At 35.7% G+C, this 19441-nt stretch overlaps 1 protein-coding gene across 1 annotated transcript in view; it reads right to left on the bottom strand.

The window, feature by feature from the left end:
• Positions 1–19441, bottom strand: part of EXOC6B (exocyst complex component 6B) — a 782024-nt gene that overhangs the window by 346709 nt on the left and 415874 nt on the right. The window contains exons 17-18 of the mRNA XM_053587825.1: positions 17030–17164; positions 4307–4486 (exon numbers count right to left, since the gene is read on the bottom strand). Of these exons, the coding sequence (XP_053443800.1) occupies positions 4307–4486; positions 17030–17164 (315 nt within the window). The remainder of the gene's footprint in view (positions 1–4306; positions 4487–17029; positions 17165–19441) is intronic.

The raw sequence follows: 19441 nt of genomic DNA on the forward strand, positions 1-19441 counted from the left end.
TATTCTACATTTACTAAGTTTCACATGTACCCTTGTAAGATGCACCGCAGGTGTAATCCCACCAATCACCCTCCCTCTACCCATCCTTCCTCCTTCCTCCCCTCCCTCTTCCCCTTCCCCATATTCTTAGGTTATAACTGGGTTATAGCTTTCATGTGAAAGCCATAAATTAGTTTCATAGTAGGGCTGAGTACACTGGATACTTTTTCCTCCATTCTTGAGATACTTTACTAAGAAGAATATGTTCCAGCTCCATCCATGTAAACATGAAAGAGGTAAAGTCTCCATCTTTCTTTAAGGCTGCATAATATTCCATGGTGTACATATACCAAAATTTATTAATCCATTCGTGGATCGATGGGCACTTGGGCTTTTTCCATGAATTAGAAATTATGAATTGGGCTGCAATAAACATTGTGGTACAAATATCTTTGTTATAATGTGATTTTTGGTCTTCTGGGTATATACCTAGTAGAGGAATTATACGATTGAATGGCAGATCTATTTTTAGATCTCTAAGTGTTCTCCAAACATCTTTCCAAAAGGAATGTATTAATTTGCATTCTCACCAGCAGTGTAGAAGTGTTCCCTTTTCTCCACATCCATGCCAACGTCTCTGATCTTGGGATTTTGTGATATGGGCTAATCTTACTGGAGCTAGATGATATCTCAAAGTAGTGTTGATTTGCATTTCTCTGATGATTAAGGATTATGAGCATTTTTTCATGTTTGGAGGCCGTGCGCCTGTTTTCTTCAGAGAAGTTTCTCTTCAAGTCTAGCAAGGGCAAATTTTAGACCAAGCTCTGTTTTGTCGCTAATGTAGGGTTCCATGAATAAAGTATCATGCATTCTGGGGATCATAAACACAAAGGCTGGGCAATCTATTTTGCTTTTTGTAGAAAACCAGACAAAGTAGTTTTAGAAGTCATATTTATCTGATTGTAGAAAATATAATGTTTGGTGAATGAACTAATTTCTTAAAGTATACCTTCAAAAAGAGAGCTTTATTTTAGACAACACAGAAACATGGTGTTTATGGAAGCAATATTGAAGATGACTGTCAGTTACCTCATTGATTGAGTGGTACATAGTAAAGTGGTTTTATAGTTGAATGGTAGGATCAACTCAATCTATACTGAGAGGAGTACAATGTATGGAGTTGTGTTGATATATGATAGCTATTGCATAAATGGAAGCCACTGCATTATAGAGCATATATAAACAGTAACAATTATTAAAGTCCCTTTTTTAATTTTTAAGCACAGGAAAACAAAACAATAAGGAAGATAAAATAGGGAACACCCATCCAGGATAGCTCTGTCTTCCAACTATTGCAATTTTTTCTTATGATACTACAAGATCTTACTCATTTAAATAACTATACAATGCTAGGGGAGACGTTATGGCCAAAATAATACTGGCCATTTTCCCTCCAAAATCTGAAACCTAATTTAAAAATCTTTCTTTGATAATAGTCCTTGGAAAAATATGAAATTAGTTATCAAAGACATAATAATTGACACGGAAAATAATGACTCTAAAGACCATCTCCTCCTTCCCCCAGGACTATAAAGCACCAAATGTTTCCAGACAGAAAAAAAAATTTTTAAACCTAAACAGAAAAGAAAAACTAAAGGCAACATAGAGATACACATAGTTAATCCAAGGAGTACACAATTCTACACCTTTATAATACATAATAAAGATGATTAATGTCTGTATGTACTGGTAAGAAGCATCTTCACCCAACTCCTGATGTTCCTGTAAATAAATGCTTTTAGTGTTCCACTAATTAAATCTATAGAGGCTGCTGAATTTTAAAAGATGTCCTTAGCATGTTATTGAAATATTATCCTATTTATAATAAGTTTTGTTTTTAATCAAGAAGGCAGGCAGCATGTTATAAAATGCCTTTCTATCATAGAATACATCAAAACTTTTTAACCTAGTTATGTTATAAATTATGCTAACAGATTTTTAAAACTGTCAAACCATCCTTGCATTTCTGGAATAAATCCTACATTCTAGGATGAAATTACTCTCTTAAAACACTTAGAATTTAATGCTAATATTTTGTTTATTTTAGTTTTATCTGTAATTGTGAGATTAATGTTTGGGGGTGCTAGTTTTGGCAGACTTTGGTATCAAGATAAAGGTAGACGAAATGACATCATTTTCTAGAGGTCCTATTAAGAACAACAAAGAGGGAAGTAAAAAATGTAGAGAAAAACATATAGATACACACACACACACACACACACACAGGGGTGTCCATAAAGTTCATGTGCAATTTAAAATAGTTTAACACAGTAAATTGCACATGAACTTCATAGACACTGTGTGTCTGTGTGTGAGTGTGAGAGTATGTGTGTGTGTGTGTGTGTGTGTGTGTGTGTGTGTAACTACCAGAGTGCTGTGAAGCAATGAGGACTAAAAGTAATAAAATTGCAGATAGGACAGAACCTTTAAAAAGTGAGCTGAGACTCTATAGCTCTCATCCCTGGGGCCATTTGCCAAAGCTAGGCATGCACAACAGACTAAGAATCTTCAGACTTGGCAGACCATAACTACCAGTGGTTAAAAAACAAAACAAAACAAAACCAACCAAACCAAAAACCCATGAAATTGCTGCTGTTTCCAAAGGGACAGAGTTCCACAATCAGAGATTTGAGGATGGCATTTCCCTCAATATATTTTCTGAATTCTAAAGCTACACAGATGAGGAAAAACAGAATTTAAGCAAAAACTTTTGAAAAACAAAAGTGAAATTTCCAATTTCCAGTGTTTCAGAGAAAAAGACTCACTAGTGGAAAGACACATAAAATGGTGGGAGCTATCTTACTCATTTGGGCTGATATAACAAAATACCATAGATTGGGTAGCTTATAAATAACAGAATGTTTTTCAGAGCTTTGGAAAATAGGAATTCCTAGATCAAGGTGGCAATGGATTCAGCATCTGGTGAGAACCTCCTTCCTGGCTCATAAAAGGCATCTTCTCGCTGCATCCTGACATGGTAAAAGGAACAGGGCAGCTCTCTGAAGCCTCTTTTACAGTGACAGTAATCTTTTTGTGAGGGCTCCACCCTCACAGTCTATCACCTCCCAAGGTCTCACCTCCTAATGTCATCACATTGGTGATTAGGTCCAAAATATGAATTTTGGAGGTACACAAACATTCAGATCATGGGAGGAGGTGAAAGGTCTTAATGGAGCAGTGAATTGACACTGACAATCACCAATAACTTTTATTACTATTGGTAATTGCTGATCTGAGTACTGCTAAGATTCCTCATGACATTTGCCAAATTCTAGAATTATAGAAGGTAGGAGGCTGAATAGATAAGGGTTCTCTGAAAAGCATAAATCTCTCCAGTACTCTTTGGTGCTGAGGAGATAATGACATGGTAGGGTCTTAAAAGTTTTTCAGAACGATACCCTAGTAATAGGAGCAAACCAGTATAAGCCAATCATAACCCAAGCATAACCCAATCATAACCCAAATGAGTCCACGATTGAACTAAGGTAATCAGCTTCAAACCACAATCACTTGTCCATTCTGCCTACTTAGTAAAGAATAAACTTTTTCTGGTGGAAGACATCACTTGGAATCTCTACATATTTTAGACCAAAAAATACTAGGAAGAGACAGGACCACAAGATTGAAAACCACGAGAAAAATAAAATAAAGTTACTGATATATAGGTAAACAATATGTAAGAATTAGTGTAGAATGACTTTAAATGATTATGACTAATACGTTCAAGAAAACAGGAAAAAGACAGACAAATTAAACAAAAAGTTCCATCACAGAATTTCAGTTTATATAAAAAGAATTAAAAGATATCCTAGAACCAAAAGATATATAACTGAAACTGTAACTTGTAAATTTCTTTTTTTATTTCTATGAAGGCTTACATAATATCTTTGTGCTAATTACCTTGACAATAATAGAAATATAAGTAGATATTATACTAGAGACCATTTTTAGAATACATAAAATGCAAAAGTCAATTAAGGGCGGCGCCTGTGACTCAGTTAGTAGGATGCTGGCCCCATATACCGAGGGTGGCGAGTCCGAACCCAGCCCCCGCCAAACTGCAACAACAACAACAACAAAAAAAAAAGTCAATTAAAAATGATGAAAGAGGCCTCTTAATGTCATTACAGCTTAATAAACACAGTATGAATTTTTGTATACTGGAAATCTTCCTGGCTAGTTACAACAGAAATATCTTACTGCAGACTATGATTTTAAGGGAACTACTTTCTATATGAAGGGCAAAATAAGAGCAGCTGTCACTTACAGGAAGGTGTGTGAAGACAGCAAAGGTGCTACGCAGAAAGGCAATGAGGTCCACTAGGTAATCACTAGCTTTGTTTCCCAAATCTCCTGTCATCCAGTCATAGTCTGCCAGCTGTAGAAACTGGTCAATTTTCTGGTTTAAGTTGGTATAAATTTCTTCTTCAGCTGCATGTCTAGCATCCTGTGAAATAAAATAAAATAAGAAAAATCGTTCATATTTCCAGTATTAACAGGGCAGAAATTTATATGACCTTGCAGCTATTCCATAATTACAGTTCATTAAGTAACATAATTGGGAATACAAAGTTATATCACAGTCTCCCTTAACTTTTCTTTTTTCCAAACCACTCTGTAATCTCTTCTATATTTTTGTCTACAAAAAAAGCTGTTACTTTGCTTCACTAAATAAGGAAATTGCTTTCACTGCCCTCAACTCCGTATCTTTCTTTACTCTCTTATTTCTGTTCAAAATTAACTTGCTCTCAGGAGTCTAATCACTTTCATCTCACTGGGATATTAAGCAGCTTCCTTCCTATAATGCCAACCTCTACATATCCTATAGTTCCTTCACAATGCTTATAAGTATCCTGAATTATAGATGGGCACACTAGAAGTTTCCTAAAATGAGTTTTAAGTTAACAATAATACTAAATGATGCAAAAAAAAAAAAAAAGGAAAGCATTCTTAGATTATGTAAGTTTGAGGTACCCTGTATAAGAGATTCATGATGTACACTAGCCTACTAAAAAAAGGCTCTAAGAGGCAGAGTGGGATTAATGTTCTTACAAAAATATACAAATGAGTACACATTACACCAAGGCAGTGATTATCTCAAAATTAACTAAAAATCCATCAACCTAGACTGCTTCAGGGTAACCCATGGACTATTTGCTATCACATCCAGCTTCCAACTTGAACATCCTGCAATTACCTGATAAATAGCCCAACACCCAGCACAAACAGTATCCCAGCAAAGGCTTAAACAGAGGCAATCACAGGTAAACAGATCATATCAGAACAGCTGCATTACAGCCTTCTAGTGCACACACCCCTCCCTTGCTGTAATAACATTTCCAGAGAAGGAGGAAAAAATACCATTTAGAACCCACCCCTTCTTCTAATTAAGCAGGAGAGTTCCAGCAAAGAATAGGTGCCCTATAAACCTATTAGCCATGAAATAAGAAAACAGGCAAAAAAAGAAATGATGAAAAGAAAACAGCAAAAAAAAAAAAAAAAAACTCTAGCAACATGAAAAATCAAAACAGATTGACACCCCCAAGGGATCATATTGGAGCCATAGTTGTGAACTCAAACTACAAGGAAATTGTTAAAGTGACAGAAATGGAATTCAGAATCTTGATGGCAAATAAAACAGATGAAATTGAAGAGAACGTTGAAAACCAACAAAGGAAACAAAAAATATTCCAGGAACTTAATGAAAAAGACACTAGAGAGCTAGGGAATATAAGGTAGGATATAATAGAACAAAAAGAAATGTCATTTATATAACTTCAGAACATAGAGGAAAACATCAGCAATAGACTCAACCAAGAATAAAGAGTTTCAGAACATAAAGACAAGACTTTCAAGCTAAGCCAATCATACAAAGAGGCAGAGAAGAGAACAGAAAAAGTGAAAAATTACTACAAGAGATATGGGACTAGGTGAAATGGACTAACATAGGAATTATAGGCACCCCTGAGGGAGAAGAAAACAAAGCTAAAAGCATGGAATCTATTCAAGGGAATAATTGAGGAAAACTTCTCCAGTATCACCAGATATAAAATGCAGATACAAGATAGTCATCAAACTCCAGGAAGATTCATAACAAATATTATATCTCTAAAACACATAGAAATGAACCTGGCCAAAGTCATAATGAAGGAGAAAATTCTATAAGCAACTAAATGTAAGCAACAGCTGAACTACAAAGGAATTAATGAACTTATTCAGGAACAACTGAACTAAAGAGTTCATTAAGCTAACAGCAGATTTCTCAGTGAAAACTGTATAAGCCAAAAAAGGAGTAAGTCTCCCTCTTCAATATGCTTAAACAGAACAACCGCCAACCTAGAATTTTGTATCCTGCAAAACTAAGTTTTAAAATTGATGGAGAAATTCTTTTCCAGACAAGCAAACACAGGGGGAATTTGTCATAACCATACTTGAATGAAATATTCACAACTACATTATACATGCATCACCATAGGTAGATAGCCACCAATATAAAACCATGGAAAAAAGCTAAAGCTCACAACATGTATAAAACAACAGAACAAGAAGTGAAACAAAGCAATAAGGTACTACATTTATCGCTACCACATGGTATATGATGAAAACAGCATCCCACATATCAAGGCTATCTCTTAACGTTAATGGTTTGAGTGCACCACTCAAAACACACAGAATGGATGAAAAAATATGACCCACTATTTCTTGCATCCAGGAAATATAGCTAAACCACAAGGACACACACAGGCTCACTATGAAAGAATGGAAAACAATATTCCGAACAAATGGAAACCAAAAGAGAGAGTGTGTAGCCATTAGCATATCAGAGAAAACAGGCTCTAAATCAACACTAGTAAAGAAAGACAAAGATGGTCATTGTATAATGGTAAAGGGAGCATTTCAATAAGAAGACACAGCAATCCTAAATATTTATTCAGCTAACACAGGAATGCAAAGAGAAAATAGTAGCGTCATAACTTCTAGGGACATCAACAGCCCAATAACAAAACTGAACAGATCATCCAAGCAGAAAATAACTAAGAAAACATTATACTTAAATGGGACTCTAGAACAAATGGGCCTACCAGACAATTACAGAACATTTTATCTCCAAATTTCTGAATATAAATTCTTCTCATTCTCCAAATTCATCACATCTTTACACCACAAACATGCCTAAACAAATTGAAAAAACTAAAAATCATACCACATATCTTCTTAGTCCACAGTGAAATAAAACTAGTAATTAACTCCAAGAGAAACACTTGGTTCCACACAAAGTAATGGAAATTAAACAAACTATTGTTGAAACATTATTAGAACAATAATGAAATTAAGATGAAAATCAAAAGATTCCTCAAATTGAATGACAAAAAGGACACAAGCTATCAAAATCTGAGATTCACCAAAAGGAGTCCGAAGGGGAAAATTCAGAGCCTTAAATGCCTACATCAAAAGGAAAGAACACAAATTAACAATCTAATGAAACATCTCAAGCTAGAAAAGGGTAAACTAAGCCCAAAGCTAACAGGTGAAAAGAAATAACTAAGATCAGATCAGAACCAAACAAAATCAAAAACAACAAATTAATACAGAAGATCAATTAACCAAAAAGTTGATTCTTGAAAAATAAACAAAATTGACAGATCTTTTGTTACATTAACCAGGAATAGAAGGGAAAGGACCCAAATAAGCTCGAACAGAAATGAAAAAGGAGATATTGCAGAAATACAATACATCATCTGTGAACTATAAAAATCTTTATACATATAAACTTCAATAGATAGAGCAAATGGAAAAATCCCTGGAAATACACAACCTCCCAAGACTCACCCAGGAAGAAATAGGATTCCTGAACAGACCAAAATGAGCAACAATATTGAAACTGTAATGAAGTATCTTCCGACAAAAAACTCCAAGATGAGTTGGATTCACAGATGAATTTACCAAACCTGCAAACAACTGTTATCCATATGCAGAAATTATTCCATAACATGTAGAGTGGAATACTCCCCAACTCATTCTATGAAGCTAGCATCAGCTTGATACCAAAGCCAGAAAAAGGGCACAATAACAACAAAGAAAGAAAACTAGAGACCAATATCCCTTATGAATATAGATGCAAAAATCCTAAAATAAAATGCTAGCAAACTGAATTCAATAGCATATCAAAAAAATAATCCATCACAACTAAGTGCACTTCATCTCAGAGATATAAGCATGGTTCAGCCTATGCAAATCTATAAATGTAATTCTCCACCTGAATAGAAACAAAAACAAAGACCAGATGATCATCTCAAAAGATGCATAAAAAGCATTCAAGAAAATTCAGCATCCTTTGATGATAAAACCTCAACAAAGTAGGCACAGAAGGAATATATCTCTAGTTTATAAAAGCCATGTGAGACAAACCCACACCCGATATCATGCTGAATGAGAAAAGTTGGAAGCATTCCCACTGAGAACAGGAACAAGACAAGGATGCCCACTGTCACCATTTCTATTCAAAATAGCGCTGAGAATTCCAGCCAACGCATGCAGGCAAGAGAAAAAAATAAATGGTAGCTACATTAGGAAAGACAAGGTCAAACTATCACTTTTTGCTGACAGTATGATCTTATATCTAGAAAACCCCAAAGACTTCACCAAGAAACTAATGAAATTGATAAATAAATTCAGCAAAGTCTCAGAGTACAAAATCAATGTACACAATCAGTAGCATTACAACATACCACGTAACAGTCAAGCTGTGAGTTAAATCAAAGATTCAATATCATTCATAATCACTACGAAGAAAATAAAATACATGTGAGTATATGTAACCAAGGAAGTGAAAGATCTCTACAAAGAGAACTACAAAACACTGAAGAAAGAATTTGCAGATGACACAGACAAATGGAAAAACATATTATGCTCCTGGGAGGCTGAGGTGGAAAGATCGCTTGAGCTCACGAATTCAAGACCAGCCTGAAGAGTGAGACCCCATCTGTACTTAAAATGAAAACCTGAGGCAAGAGAATCACTTGAGCCCAAGAGTTTGAGGTTGCTATGAGCTATGAGGCCACAGCAGTCTACCAAGGGTGACAAAGTGAGACTCTGTCACAAAAAAAACAAACAAAATAAAATAAAATAAACTTTATCACACTCATAGATTGGTAGAATCAATATTGTTGAAATGTCCATATTACCCAAAGTAATCTATAGAGTCAATGTAATCTCTATCAAAATAACAACATTATATTTCATGAACTTTTGTTTGTTTGTTTACTGCTTATTTGTTTCTTTTTTAACTTAATTTTTATTAAATCATAACGATACATTTATGGGGTACAATGTGATGATTTAACATACAACGTGGAATGCATAAATCAAGCTGATGAAGTCTTTGGGGTTTTCTAGATATAAGATCATACTTGGCAGCAAAAAGTGATAGTTTGACTTTGTCTTTCCCAATGTAGCTACCATTAATTTTTTTCTCTTGCCTGAATGCTTTGGCTGGAACTCCCATTGCCTCAGTTACTTATTTTTTTGTGGTAAGACATATTTATAATATACTCTTAGTTGTTTTGAAATGTACCCTTGCATTGTGCACATTACATAAGATCACACCAAATACCCTCCATCCACTCACCCTTCTCCCCTCCCCTATCCCTCCTTTCTTCTCCTTTTTTTCTAGACTATATTTGTGTTTCATCATTCATACAAATGTTTAAGTGATTATATATTGGTTTCATCATACTATTGAGTACATTGGATACTTTTTTCTCCATTCTTGAGATACTTTACTAATAAGAATATATTCTAGCTCCATCCAGATAAACATAAAACATGTAAAGTCTCTATCTTTTTATATGGCTGCATAGTATTCCATAGTATACATCTACCACAATTTGTTAATCCAGTCATGGTAAAAATTCTACATTTTGTTTGGAATCAGAAATGAGCCTGACTAGCCAAATTAATCTTAAGCCAAAAGGAAAAATCTAGAGGCATCACATCAGCAGACTTCAAACTATACTATAAGGCTATCATAACCAAAATAGCATGGTATTAGCACAAAAAGAGACACAGGCCAATGGAAGAAAACAGATAATTCAGATATAAAACCATCCACGTATAGCCAACTGATGTTTAACAAAGCAGACAACAATACACGTGGGTGTAAAAAAGCCCTATTCAATAAATGCTGCTGGGAAAACTGGATAGCCCCATGCAGAAAAATGTAACAAGATCCATATTTCTCACTACTCACAAAAATTAATTCAAGATGGATAAAAGAGGAGGACCCCCCTGGGCAATTGAAGCAGCATCAAAAGTACACTACTGGGCCCTGATCAAACTAAAAAAGCTTCTGCACAGCCAAGAACACAGTAAGTAAAGCAAGCAGACAGCCTTCAGAATAGGAGAAGATATTTGCAGGTTTGACAAAGGTTTAATAACCAGAATCCACAGAGAACTCAAAAGTATTAGCAAGAAAAGAACAAGTGATCCCATCGCAGGCTGGGCAAGGGACTTGAAGAGAAACTTCTCTGAAGAAGACAGGTGCACAGCCTACAGACAGATGAAAAAATGCTCATCATCCTTAATCATCATAGAAATGCAAATCAAAACTACTTTGAGATATCATCTAACTCCAGTAAGATTAGCACATATCACAAAATCCCAAGACCAGAGATGTTGGCGTGGATGTGGAGAAAAGGGAACACTTCTACACTGCTGGCAAGGAATGCAAACTAATATGTTGGGGCTTTTGGAAAGATGTTTGAAAACACTTAGAGATCTAAAAATAGACCTGCCATTCGATCCTACAATTCTTCTACTAGGTATATACCCAGAAGACCAAAAATCACATTTTAACAAAGATATTTGTACCAGAATGTTTATTGAAGCCCAATTCATAATTTCTAAGTCATGGAAGAAGCCCAAGTGCCCACTGATCCATGAATGGATTAAAAAATTGTAGTATAGGTACACCATGGAATATTATGCAGCCTTAAAGAAAGATGGAGACTTTACCTCTTTCATGTTTAAATGGATAGAGCTGGAACATATTCTTCTTAGTAAAGTATCTCAAGAATGGAAGAAAAAGTATCCAATGTACTCACCCCTACTATAAAACTAATTTATAGCTCTCATATGAAAGCTATAACCCAGTTATGACCTAAGAATATGGGGAAGGGGGAAAGGAAGGAGAGGGGAGGGGGAAGGATGGGCGGAGGGACGGCAATTGGTGGGACCACACCTAGGGTGCATCTTATAAGGGTATATGTGAAACTTACTAAATGAAGAATATAAATGTCTTAACACAATAACTAAGAAAATGCCAGGAAGGCTATGTTAACCAGTGTGATGAAAATATGTCAAATGGTATATAAAACCAGTGTATGGTGCCCCATGATTGCATTAATGTACACAGCTATGATTCAATAAAAAAAAAAAATTAATTAAAAAAAAAAGATGGATAAAAGACTTAAGTGTTAGGTGTAAAACCATAAGAAATCTAAAAGAAAATGTTAAAAAAAAATAAAAACTATTCCAGATATTAGTCTTGGCAACGAATTTATAAAGAAGACTCCAATGACAATTAGAGCAACAATAAAAATAAATGAGACTTGATAAAATTAAAAAGCAGCACAGCTAAGGAAATAATCAATGGAGCAAATAAACAACCTACAGAATTGGAATAAATACTCCAAAGCTATAAATCTAATACATGTAAGGGGGTAATAACCACAATCTACAAAGAACTCAAACAAGTCCGCAAGGGAAAAACAAAATCCCCATTAAAACGTAGGCAAAAAAACATGAACAGAAGCTTTTCAAAAGAGGATAGACAAATGGCCAATAATTATATGAAAAAGTGCTAAATGTCAATAATCATTAGGGAAATGCAAATTAAAAACTACAAAGAGGTATTTAGCTTACCACAGTTAGAATGGCTTTTATTAAAAAGTGCAAAAACAATAGATGCTGGTTGGGATTCAGAGAGAAAGGAATACTTACGCATTGTTGGTGGGACTCCTAATTAGGACAACCTCTATGGCGAACAGTATGGAGATTCTTCAAAGAACTAAAGGTAGACAGACCTCCCATTTTATCCAGCAATCCTACTTCTGGTTATATATCCAAAGACAAAGAATTCATTTTATCAAAAAGACACCTGCACTTGAATGTTTACTGTAGCAGAATTTACTATTGCAAAGATATGGATTCAACCTAAGTGCCCATCAATTCATAAGTGGATTAACAACACATGGTATATGTAGACTTTGGAATTACTACACCACCATGAAGAAGGATAATGTAGGGTCATTTGCAAAACTTTGGATGCAACTGGAGACTTTCACCCTAAGTGAAATATCTAAATAATGGAAAACAAACACCACATGTACTCACTACTAAAGTGGAACTAACCTACGAGCATACGTGTACAGAGAAAAGTAAAATTTAGTGGAAATCAAGCGGGTGGGAGGAGGCAGGGGATGGGTGGGAGAAAACCTACAAAGAACAATATTGGATGGGATTATGGGCAACTTATAAAACTTGCTCAAGCATGACAAAATTGATAGATATAACCAGGAAGTCTGTCCTCACACCTTTTCTCTACTGATACTCAGAAGGAAACCAATCCTACGGCATTAAATACCACTTTTACACTGATGAATTCTAAATTTTTATCTCCTACAATTCTGCCCTGTCAATTTAATATCTCTATGAAGATGACAACTAAATATCTCAAGCTTAATATGTCAAAAATAGAACTCCCGATTCTACTCCTACTCCCCAAAACATTATTCTCTCATTTTTTCCCATCTTAGTAAGTAGCACCACATACATCCAGTTTTCTCATTCAAAAGTCTTGGAATTGTCCTTGAATCCTCTCCTTCTCATAAAACCCCACACTCAATCCAGCAGTAAGACCCGCTTTGTCTAGATCTTCAAAAATACTTCTTACCTCTTCTACCTCTACTACTCTAGTCAAAGTGACCATTGTTTCTGACCTAGGCTACTGTAACAGCCTTCCGATTGGACTTTCTTCATACACTTTTATTGACTTACCACGTGTATTTATTTTCTACACAAAAATCACTATTATCCACTAAAGGATAAATCAGATTATCCCCATGACCTTTAATCCTCTGACGACTCTGCATCCCCTTTCAAAAAAAAACTAAAGTACTTATTATGGCCTACAAAGCCAGAAATCATCTGACTTCTGCTAGCTCATCCCTTATCCCTCATTCCCCACCACCAGAGACAGGTAAATCATTGCCAGACTGATCCCCATTCTATACCTTGAACATACAGTACTTACAACTGTACTGCTACTCCCTTTGATTGTGTATCTAACAGAAATCCAAATGATTTAATTTCTCATTTCATTTGGGTCATTTATTTCTTTCCTAGTTCTTACCACTACCTGACATTATATTAATATTGGATTTTTCTGTTTGTTTATCATCTATCAATTCATTAGAATATAAGCTCAGTAAAGTCAGGAGACTCATTTATTTTTTTCATGCCTACCACATTGCGTAACATGCTTTATAAAAACTTGTTAAATAAGTGAGCAATTGAATATATATATATATTTTTTTTTTTTTTTTTTTTTGTGGTTTTTGGCTGGGGCTGGGTTTAAACCCACCACCTCCAGCATGTGGGACCGGCGCCCTACTCCTTGAGCCACAGGCGCCGCCCAGCAATTGAATATATTTAATGTATTATTCTAGTCCAGTGTCTGGACCAAATACTTTCTGTCTCTCCCCAAGAAGCTGCCAGAATCTTAGATACATCATATAGTAGATACGTAAGCAATAACTGTGATGGAGAAAGTTCATAAACACCTTCATTCTCTTTTGTAAGGAAATCAGGAAAGTCTTATGAATTAGGAATGCCAGCTTGATTATGTCACCTATGGCATAGGTGACATAAACTTTTGATTCATTTTGCCCCTTTTCCAGCATAAAGGTTTCCATCTGCAAGGGAAAGTTTTCTGAAAACAGTAGCTTAAGAAAATACACAACATGTAGCTCTTGTAATTGCCATGTTTATATTGAATTCTGAGTTAGCCTGAAACAGTCATGGTAAAAATAAACTTTCAGTGTGTTTTAGGCAATCAGTGTTTCCAATAAGCACTGTCAACATAACCTTTAGTGGTCTCCAGAACTTCTCCTTTATTAAGTAGTTAACTGGCCATTTAACCCCTATGGCTTCCTGTCTGTCTTAATTTTCCCTCAGCATTTTTCATGCTGTAGTAACAACAAAATACACAAGCCATCCTTTGAGAGTATTTCTGAACATAAATTGAGAGGCCGTTGAAATTAAAAAATTGAGATGGGTTTAGGGAAAGACTATCAGTGGATGTGACATAGTACATGAAGACAAGAATAAATGAACCTCAGATTCTAATTCTTTAACTCCCTATTATCTACTTAATGCTGAACTATAGTCCCTTCCACATTTCTTTACTGAAGAAATTTTGGCTTTTATAAAAGACATTAGAAATATTTTTTGATAAAGTTATTTTCCATGCTTCATAATAATTCTAGTATTTAGAAGTAATTATAATAATTCCTCTTAAAATTCCTAAAGTCATTCTAAAGTTCTTAAAGCTTTTTTGACATTTTTGTGCTCATTCTCAGGGCCTCTTTATTACATAATTCTTTTCTTCACTGAAAGAGCCTCAATAGTAATATAATTACACATTATTGAGAAATTTGGAAGTAATGACATAAACATATCATGTTCAATAATAAGTTTTGTTTTAAGCAACTTCATTGGTAATTTAAAACAAATAATCTATGGTCACTTAATGAATGTATAACTCACCTTAGCAGCTGACCTAATCAAATGGGCAGATAAAGAATATTTTGTGATCTAACATTGTACAATTATTTTTTCTTATAACAGAAAGATAGTTAAGTCATAGCAATAATTTTTAACTCTCAAATATAATAGCAGTATGAATCAAATTGAATTTCTTCTCTAGTAACTACTCTCAAAAGAAAGTACCAAAAAATAGAAAGGGGGTGAAAGGCTGGGAAAAAGTAGACACCAGAGGATATAAATCATGGTTTCAACTCTCCAACTGAATATTTAATTGACGTCAATTTCTGATTTTCGAAACATAACACAGAGTATGTTTCAAAATGAAAACAAATAATGACATAAACAAAAACTCAAACCATATAAGTTAGCTGTATCTTTATAATGATTGAGATGTTGCCCTGTTTTTCTGCTTAATACTTACTTAAAGCTTACATGGCAATGTAAAGTTTAAGTTTATTAAGGCTCATACTCTCCAAAAACTCATCTAGTATCAACCCTTTCTATATATAAGAATGTCATTTTTCTCTATTCAATCCAACACTCTAGATCAAAACTAATGCTGCAATCTTGTGAAATTATCATAAAATTGCTAACTATAATAGCAAGAGACAAATTCTTCATTGAAAAGTTAGATGAAAAAATTGGTCAGTGATAAAGAGATGAAGGGATAGCAAAGTAGAAAGTTCTAATTAAACTGGTGTCAGCCATGACAAGAATGCCTAGATCATACTTAAGAACACTTGACTGAGATAAGGGTCAACTTAAGAAATAATGATTTTTATGTACAAAATATAAGAAACAATTTAGAGGCTGTTGTTTTTTGGTTTGTTTGTTTTGAGACTGCAGGAAGAATGGGGGCTTAAGACCCCATTCTTGGCAAGGGAAAGCACCTCCAGAAAAAGGAAAATTAAAAAGTAAGCTATGTAAGTGGAACAAAGAAAAGTCAGCTAGTTTACATTTAAGCTAGCCATTGCTAGCAAGCTTCCTGCCTCTTCTGAAATTCTAGCCTTTTGGGGATACAGCTTACAAACACCCTGCTGGGTCTGTGAGCACTCTGTGGAAAAATGGCCATAGAAGAGACTATAGCAAATATCTAGAAAGATAAATTCCTCAGAGGAGATTAACACCAATGGTGTTTTACTCCACAGGGAACTAGCAGAGTTTAACACCTCCCTAGAAATCTCAAGTGTGAGGCTCTCCCAATACAAGGCTCAGATTCCAGATTTCTCAAGGCTACTCAAACCCTTAATAATAACAATAGAAACTGATACACTCACTCAGAGAATCTGCTGGTGTCTTTGTTCCCTCCTTCATCTTGCCCTCTGGGCAAATAGACTTCAATAAAATCAGAGTGGAACTAACACTCTGGGCCATTGCTGGAATCCCACAAATGGGCAATGACTCTTGAGTTCCCACCTTTAATTCTATTCTCCTCATATCTCTTTCCTTGCCATTGTTTCTAACTTTATATTTCTTCAGTGGTCCCCACCAGTTCCACAGGTCTTAGCAGACCCTGCCCCAGGGGCAGGACCCGACAGATAACAGTTTCTCACTCTGTCATCCTGGGTAGAGATTTGGTGCCTTGGCTCATAGCAATCTCAAACTGTTGGGGCTCAAGCTATCCTCTTGCCTCAGGGTCCCAAATAACTGAGACTTCAGGCTCCTGCCACCATACTGGCTATTTTTCTATTTTTAATAGAGACAGGGTCTCACTCTTGCTCAACCTGGTCACTTAACTTCTGAGCCACCTCAGCCACCCATAGTGCTAGGATTACAGGCATGAGCCACCATGTGCCTACCTGTTTGTTTCTGTTTTTTAGTTTAAATCCCCCCAAAACTACTACTAGCATTTGTTTTTCTTTTTCTTTTTTTCTTTAGCATTTGTTTTTCTTTTTCTTTTTTTTTTTTTTTTTTTGTGGTTTTTGGCTGGGGCTGGGTTTGAACCCACCACCTCTGGCATATGGGACCGGCGCCCTACTCCTTGAGCCACAGGCGCCACCTTAGCATTTGTTTTTCTAAAAAAAAAAATAGAGAAAGGAAATAAAACCATCTTAGGTACTTATTCTCAAGAACATTTTATAAATCATCCTTCAGAAACAAAGCCATTTTCAGCAGAATGCCTGGAATACCAGAAGCAGTTCCACAGTATTGTGGAGACTCTCACCTTAAAAGTTGTGGTGCCATAAAGCTTGGTAGTGTGAACTGTCTCTGGAAGCACATTAGTGATATTGGTGATGAATTCTTCCAAGTACTTACAGGATTTCTCCAAGTGTGTTGTATTGATAATAATCTGGACAAGCTAGAAAATAACAAGCACATATAAAAGTCATTTCACTATTCACCATAGGGTTAATGGCTCTATATAAACCTGCTGGTATAAGGCAAACAAAAGACATGATGGCAAATGCCATCCACATTCTGCTATAGCAGGAAAACTGACGCAGACAGAAGACTCCAGGCACCAGTTGATAGAGGAAGCAGCGAGTTTATTCTAGCCGGGGGTCTCGGCAGACTTGTGTCTCAAAAACCGAGCCCCGCCGACTTAATTTCTTGCCTTTCTTTTATACATTTTTTAGGGCTAGAGTGCACGTGAGAGTCATAAAAGATGTGAGGGACGTGACAAACGTGAAAGTCTTTGGACTCAAGGGAAGGTCAGATTGGCCCGTGCCCTTGACACCAGGCAGGCTACCTGTCTTCAGAGGCGAGGGAAGGTTAAGGAAGTTACAAGGTTACTATCTAGGCCCAGCACATACCAAGGGAAAGATATACAGATAACAGAGACATCTGCTACAATAGGGGTAAGAGTGTTACAGACTGGCTAATGCCTATCCAGAGTGGCCAGGACAGATCTTTAGCTCGGCTTTTACTCTCTTGCCTCACTGCAACGGGTATGTCAAAGCATGGGCTTACCTGTTACTTCCTTCAAGAAATTTTCCTAGCATCCCAAAACACTTCGAACTTCCTCCTATTACAGGAACACTTGTCACTATTTTAAACACATGTTCTTCTGTTTAAAAAAGACTAGCCTAAGAACAAAAATTGCTACTGTTTAGCACAGTGTCTGCAAATAATTGCCAAATGAATTAAATAAATGAATTTCTACTAAAAGAACAAGAATAACTGAAATAGCAATCAGAATTTTCAAAATTAGGCATAATGAACAGAGAAATGTTAGAATAGACCACAGCTTATTAACAAAATACATTAATTTATGAAAGAAAAAACGTGGGCATGGAAGTCACAAAAACCAAAAACTTAAACCTCTTACGAATAATGGATCTTGATAAAGTATCTTAAGTTTTATAAGCCTATTTCTTTATCTGTAAAATGTTAATAATAATATCTAACCCACATAGTTACTGTGAGGATTAAATATTCTATTGTCCTTGGATGGAAACGGAGGCCATTATCCCAAGTGAAGTAACCCAGGAACAAAAACCCAAACATTGCATGTTCTCACTCATAAGTGGGAGCTAAGCAATGGATATGTATGCTGATACAGAGTGACATAACAAATAGTGGAGACTCAGAGGAGGGAGAGTGGTGCAGGATGAAAAATTACCAACTGGAGACAATCTACACTATTCAGGTGATGGGGACACTAATAACCAGGTGGAGAGTTAGTAGATGACACAGAGGAGAAATTGGAACTGATGATGAAGGGAGCGACAGCATGTGTTTACAATGATATTTCAAAACAAGTTTAAAGGTTGGAGTTATACTTCAGAAAGAATCATTGCATCATGCTGTGGAATATTAAGCAAAAATACAAATAAGACTATAAACATAAAGTATATTCTTAACCACCTCTATAATATGAAGCACAATGACCAAGGGCAAAGACCCAGAGATACAGTTACAAATACTGAGTTAGATGAACAGTTAGAGCAACACTGGGATTAGATCTCTGTATTTTACCCCCCAAGTCATTACACAAGTTCATATTCATCAGAAGCCTGTTTCCATCATTCCACAGTTTGAATTTGGAAACTCTGGGTTTTGGATACACAACGATTATCTCCTATAAAATTACTCAAAATGTCAACATTTTAACTTTAGTGTGGTCTAGGAAAAAATACTCACAAAACAAGCAACTCATCACCCTCCTGCTTTTATACTTTTCTCCTTCAGAGGAGAACTAAAATCATTTTAAAACTTTTTTCTTTTTTGAAGTAGTCTCACTACATCGCCCTTGGTAGAGTGCTGTGGCGTCACACCTCACAGCAACCTCAAACTCTTGGGCTTAAGCAATTCTCTTGCCTCAGCCTCCCATGTAGATAGACCATACACACCCACCACAACACCCAGCTATTTTTCTGTTGCAGTTGTCTTTGTTGCTTAGCTGGCCTGGTCTGGGTTCAAACCCGCCAGCCTCGGTGTATGTGGCTGGCGCCCTAACACATTGTGCTATGGTCGCTGAGTCCATTTTAAAACATTTAAATTGTCTAAATTAAGTCATTCTTCCTGAGTGGTAATGTGGCTACTGGCAAGATTGTCTTAATGTGGAAGTCAGAAAATTAAGAGGGTTAATTTGGAGAACTGAAAAATTTTCTATTTTAAAATTAGCATTACCTAT

This window comes from Nycticebus coucang, chromosome 4, assembly GCF_027406575.1.
Source record: "Nycticebus coucang isolate mNycCou1 chromosome 4, mNycCou1.pri, whole genome shotgun sequence".
NCBI lineage: Eukaryota > Metazoa > Chordata > Mammalia > Primates > Lorisidae > Nycticebus > Nycticebus coucang.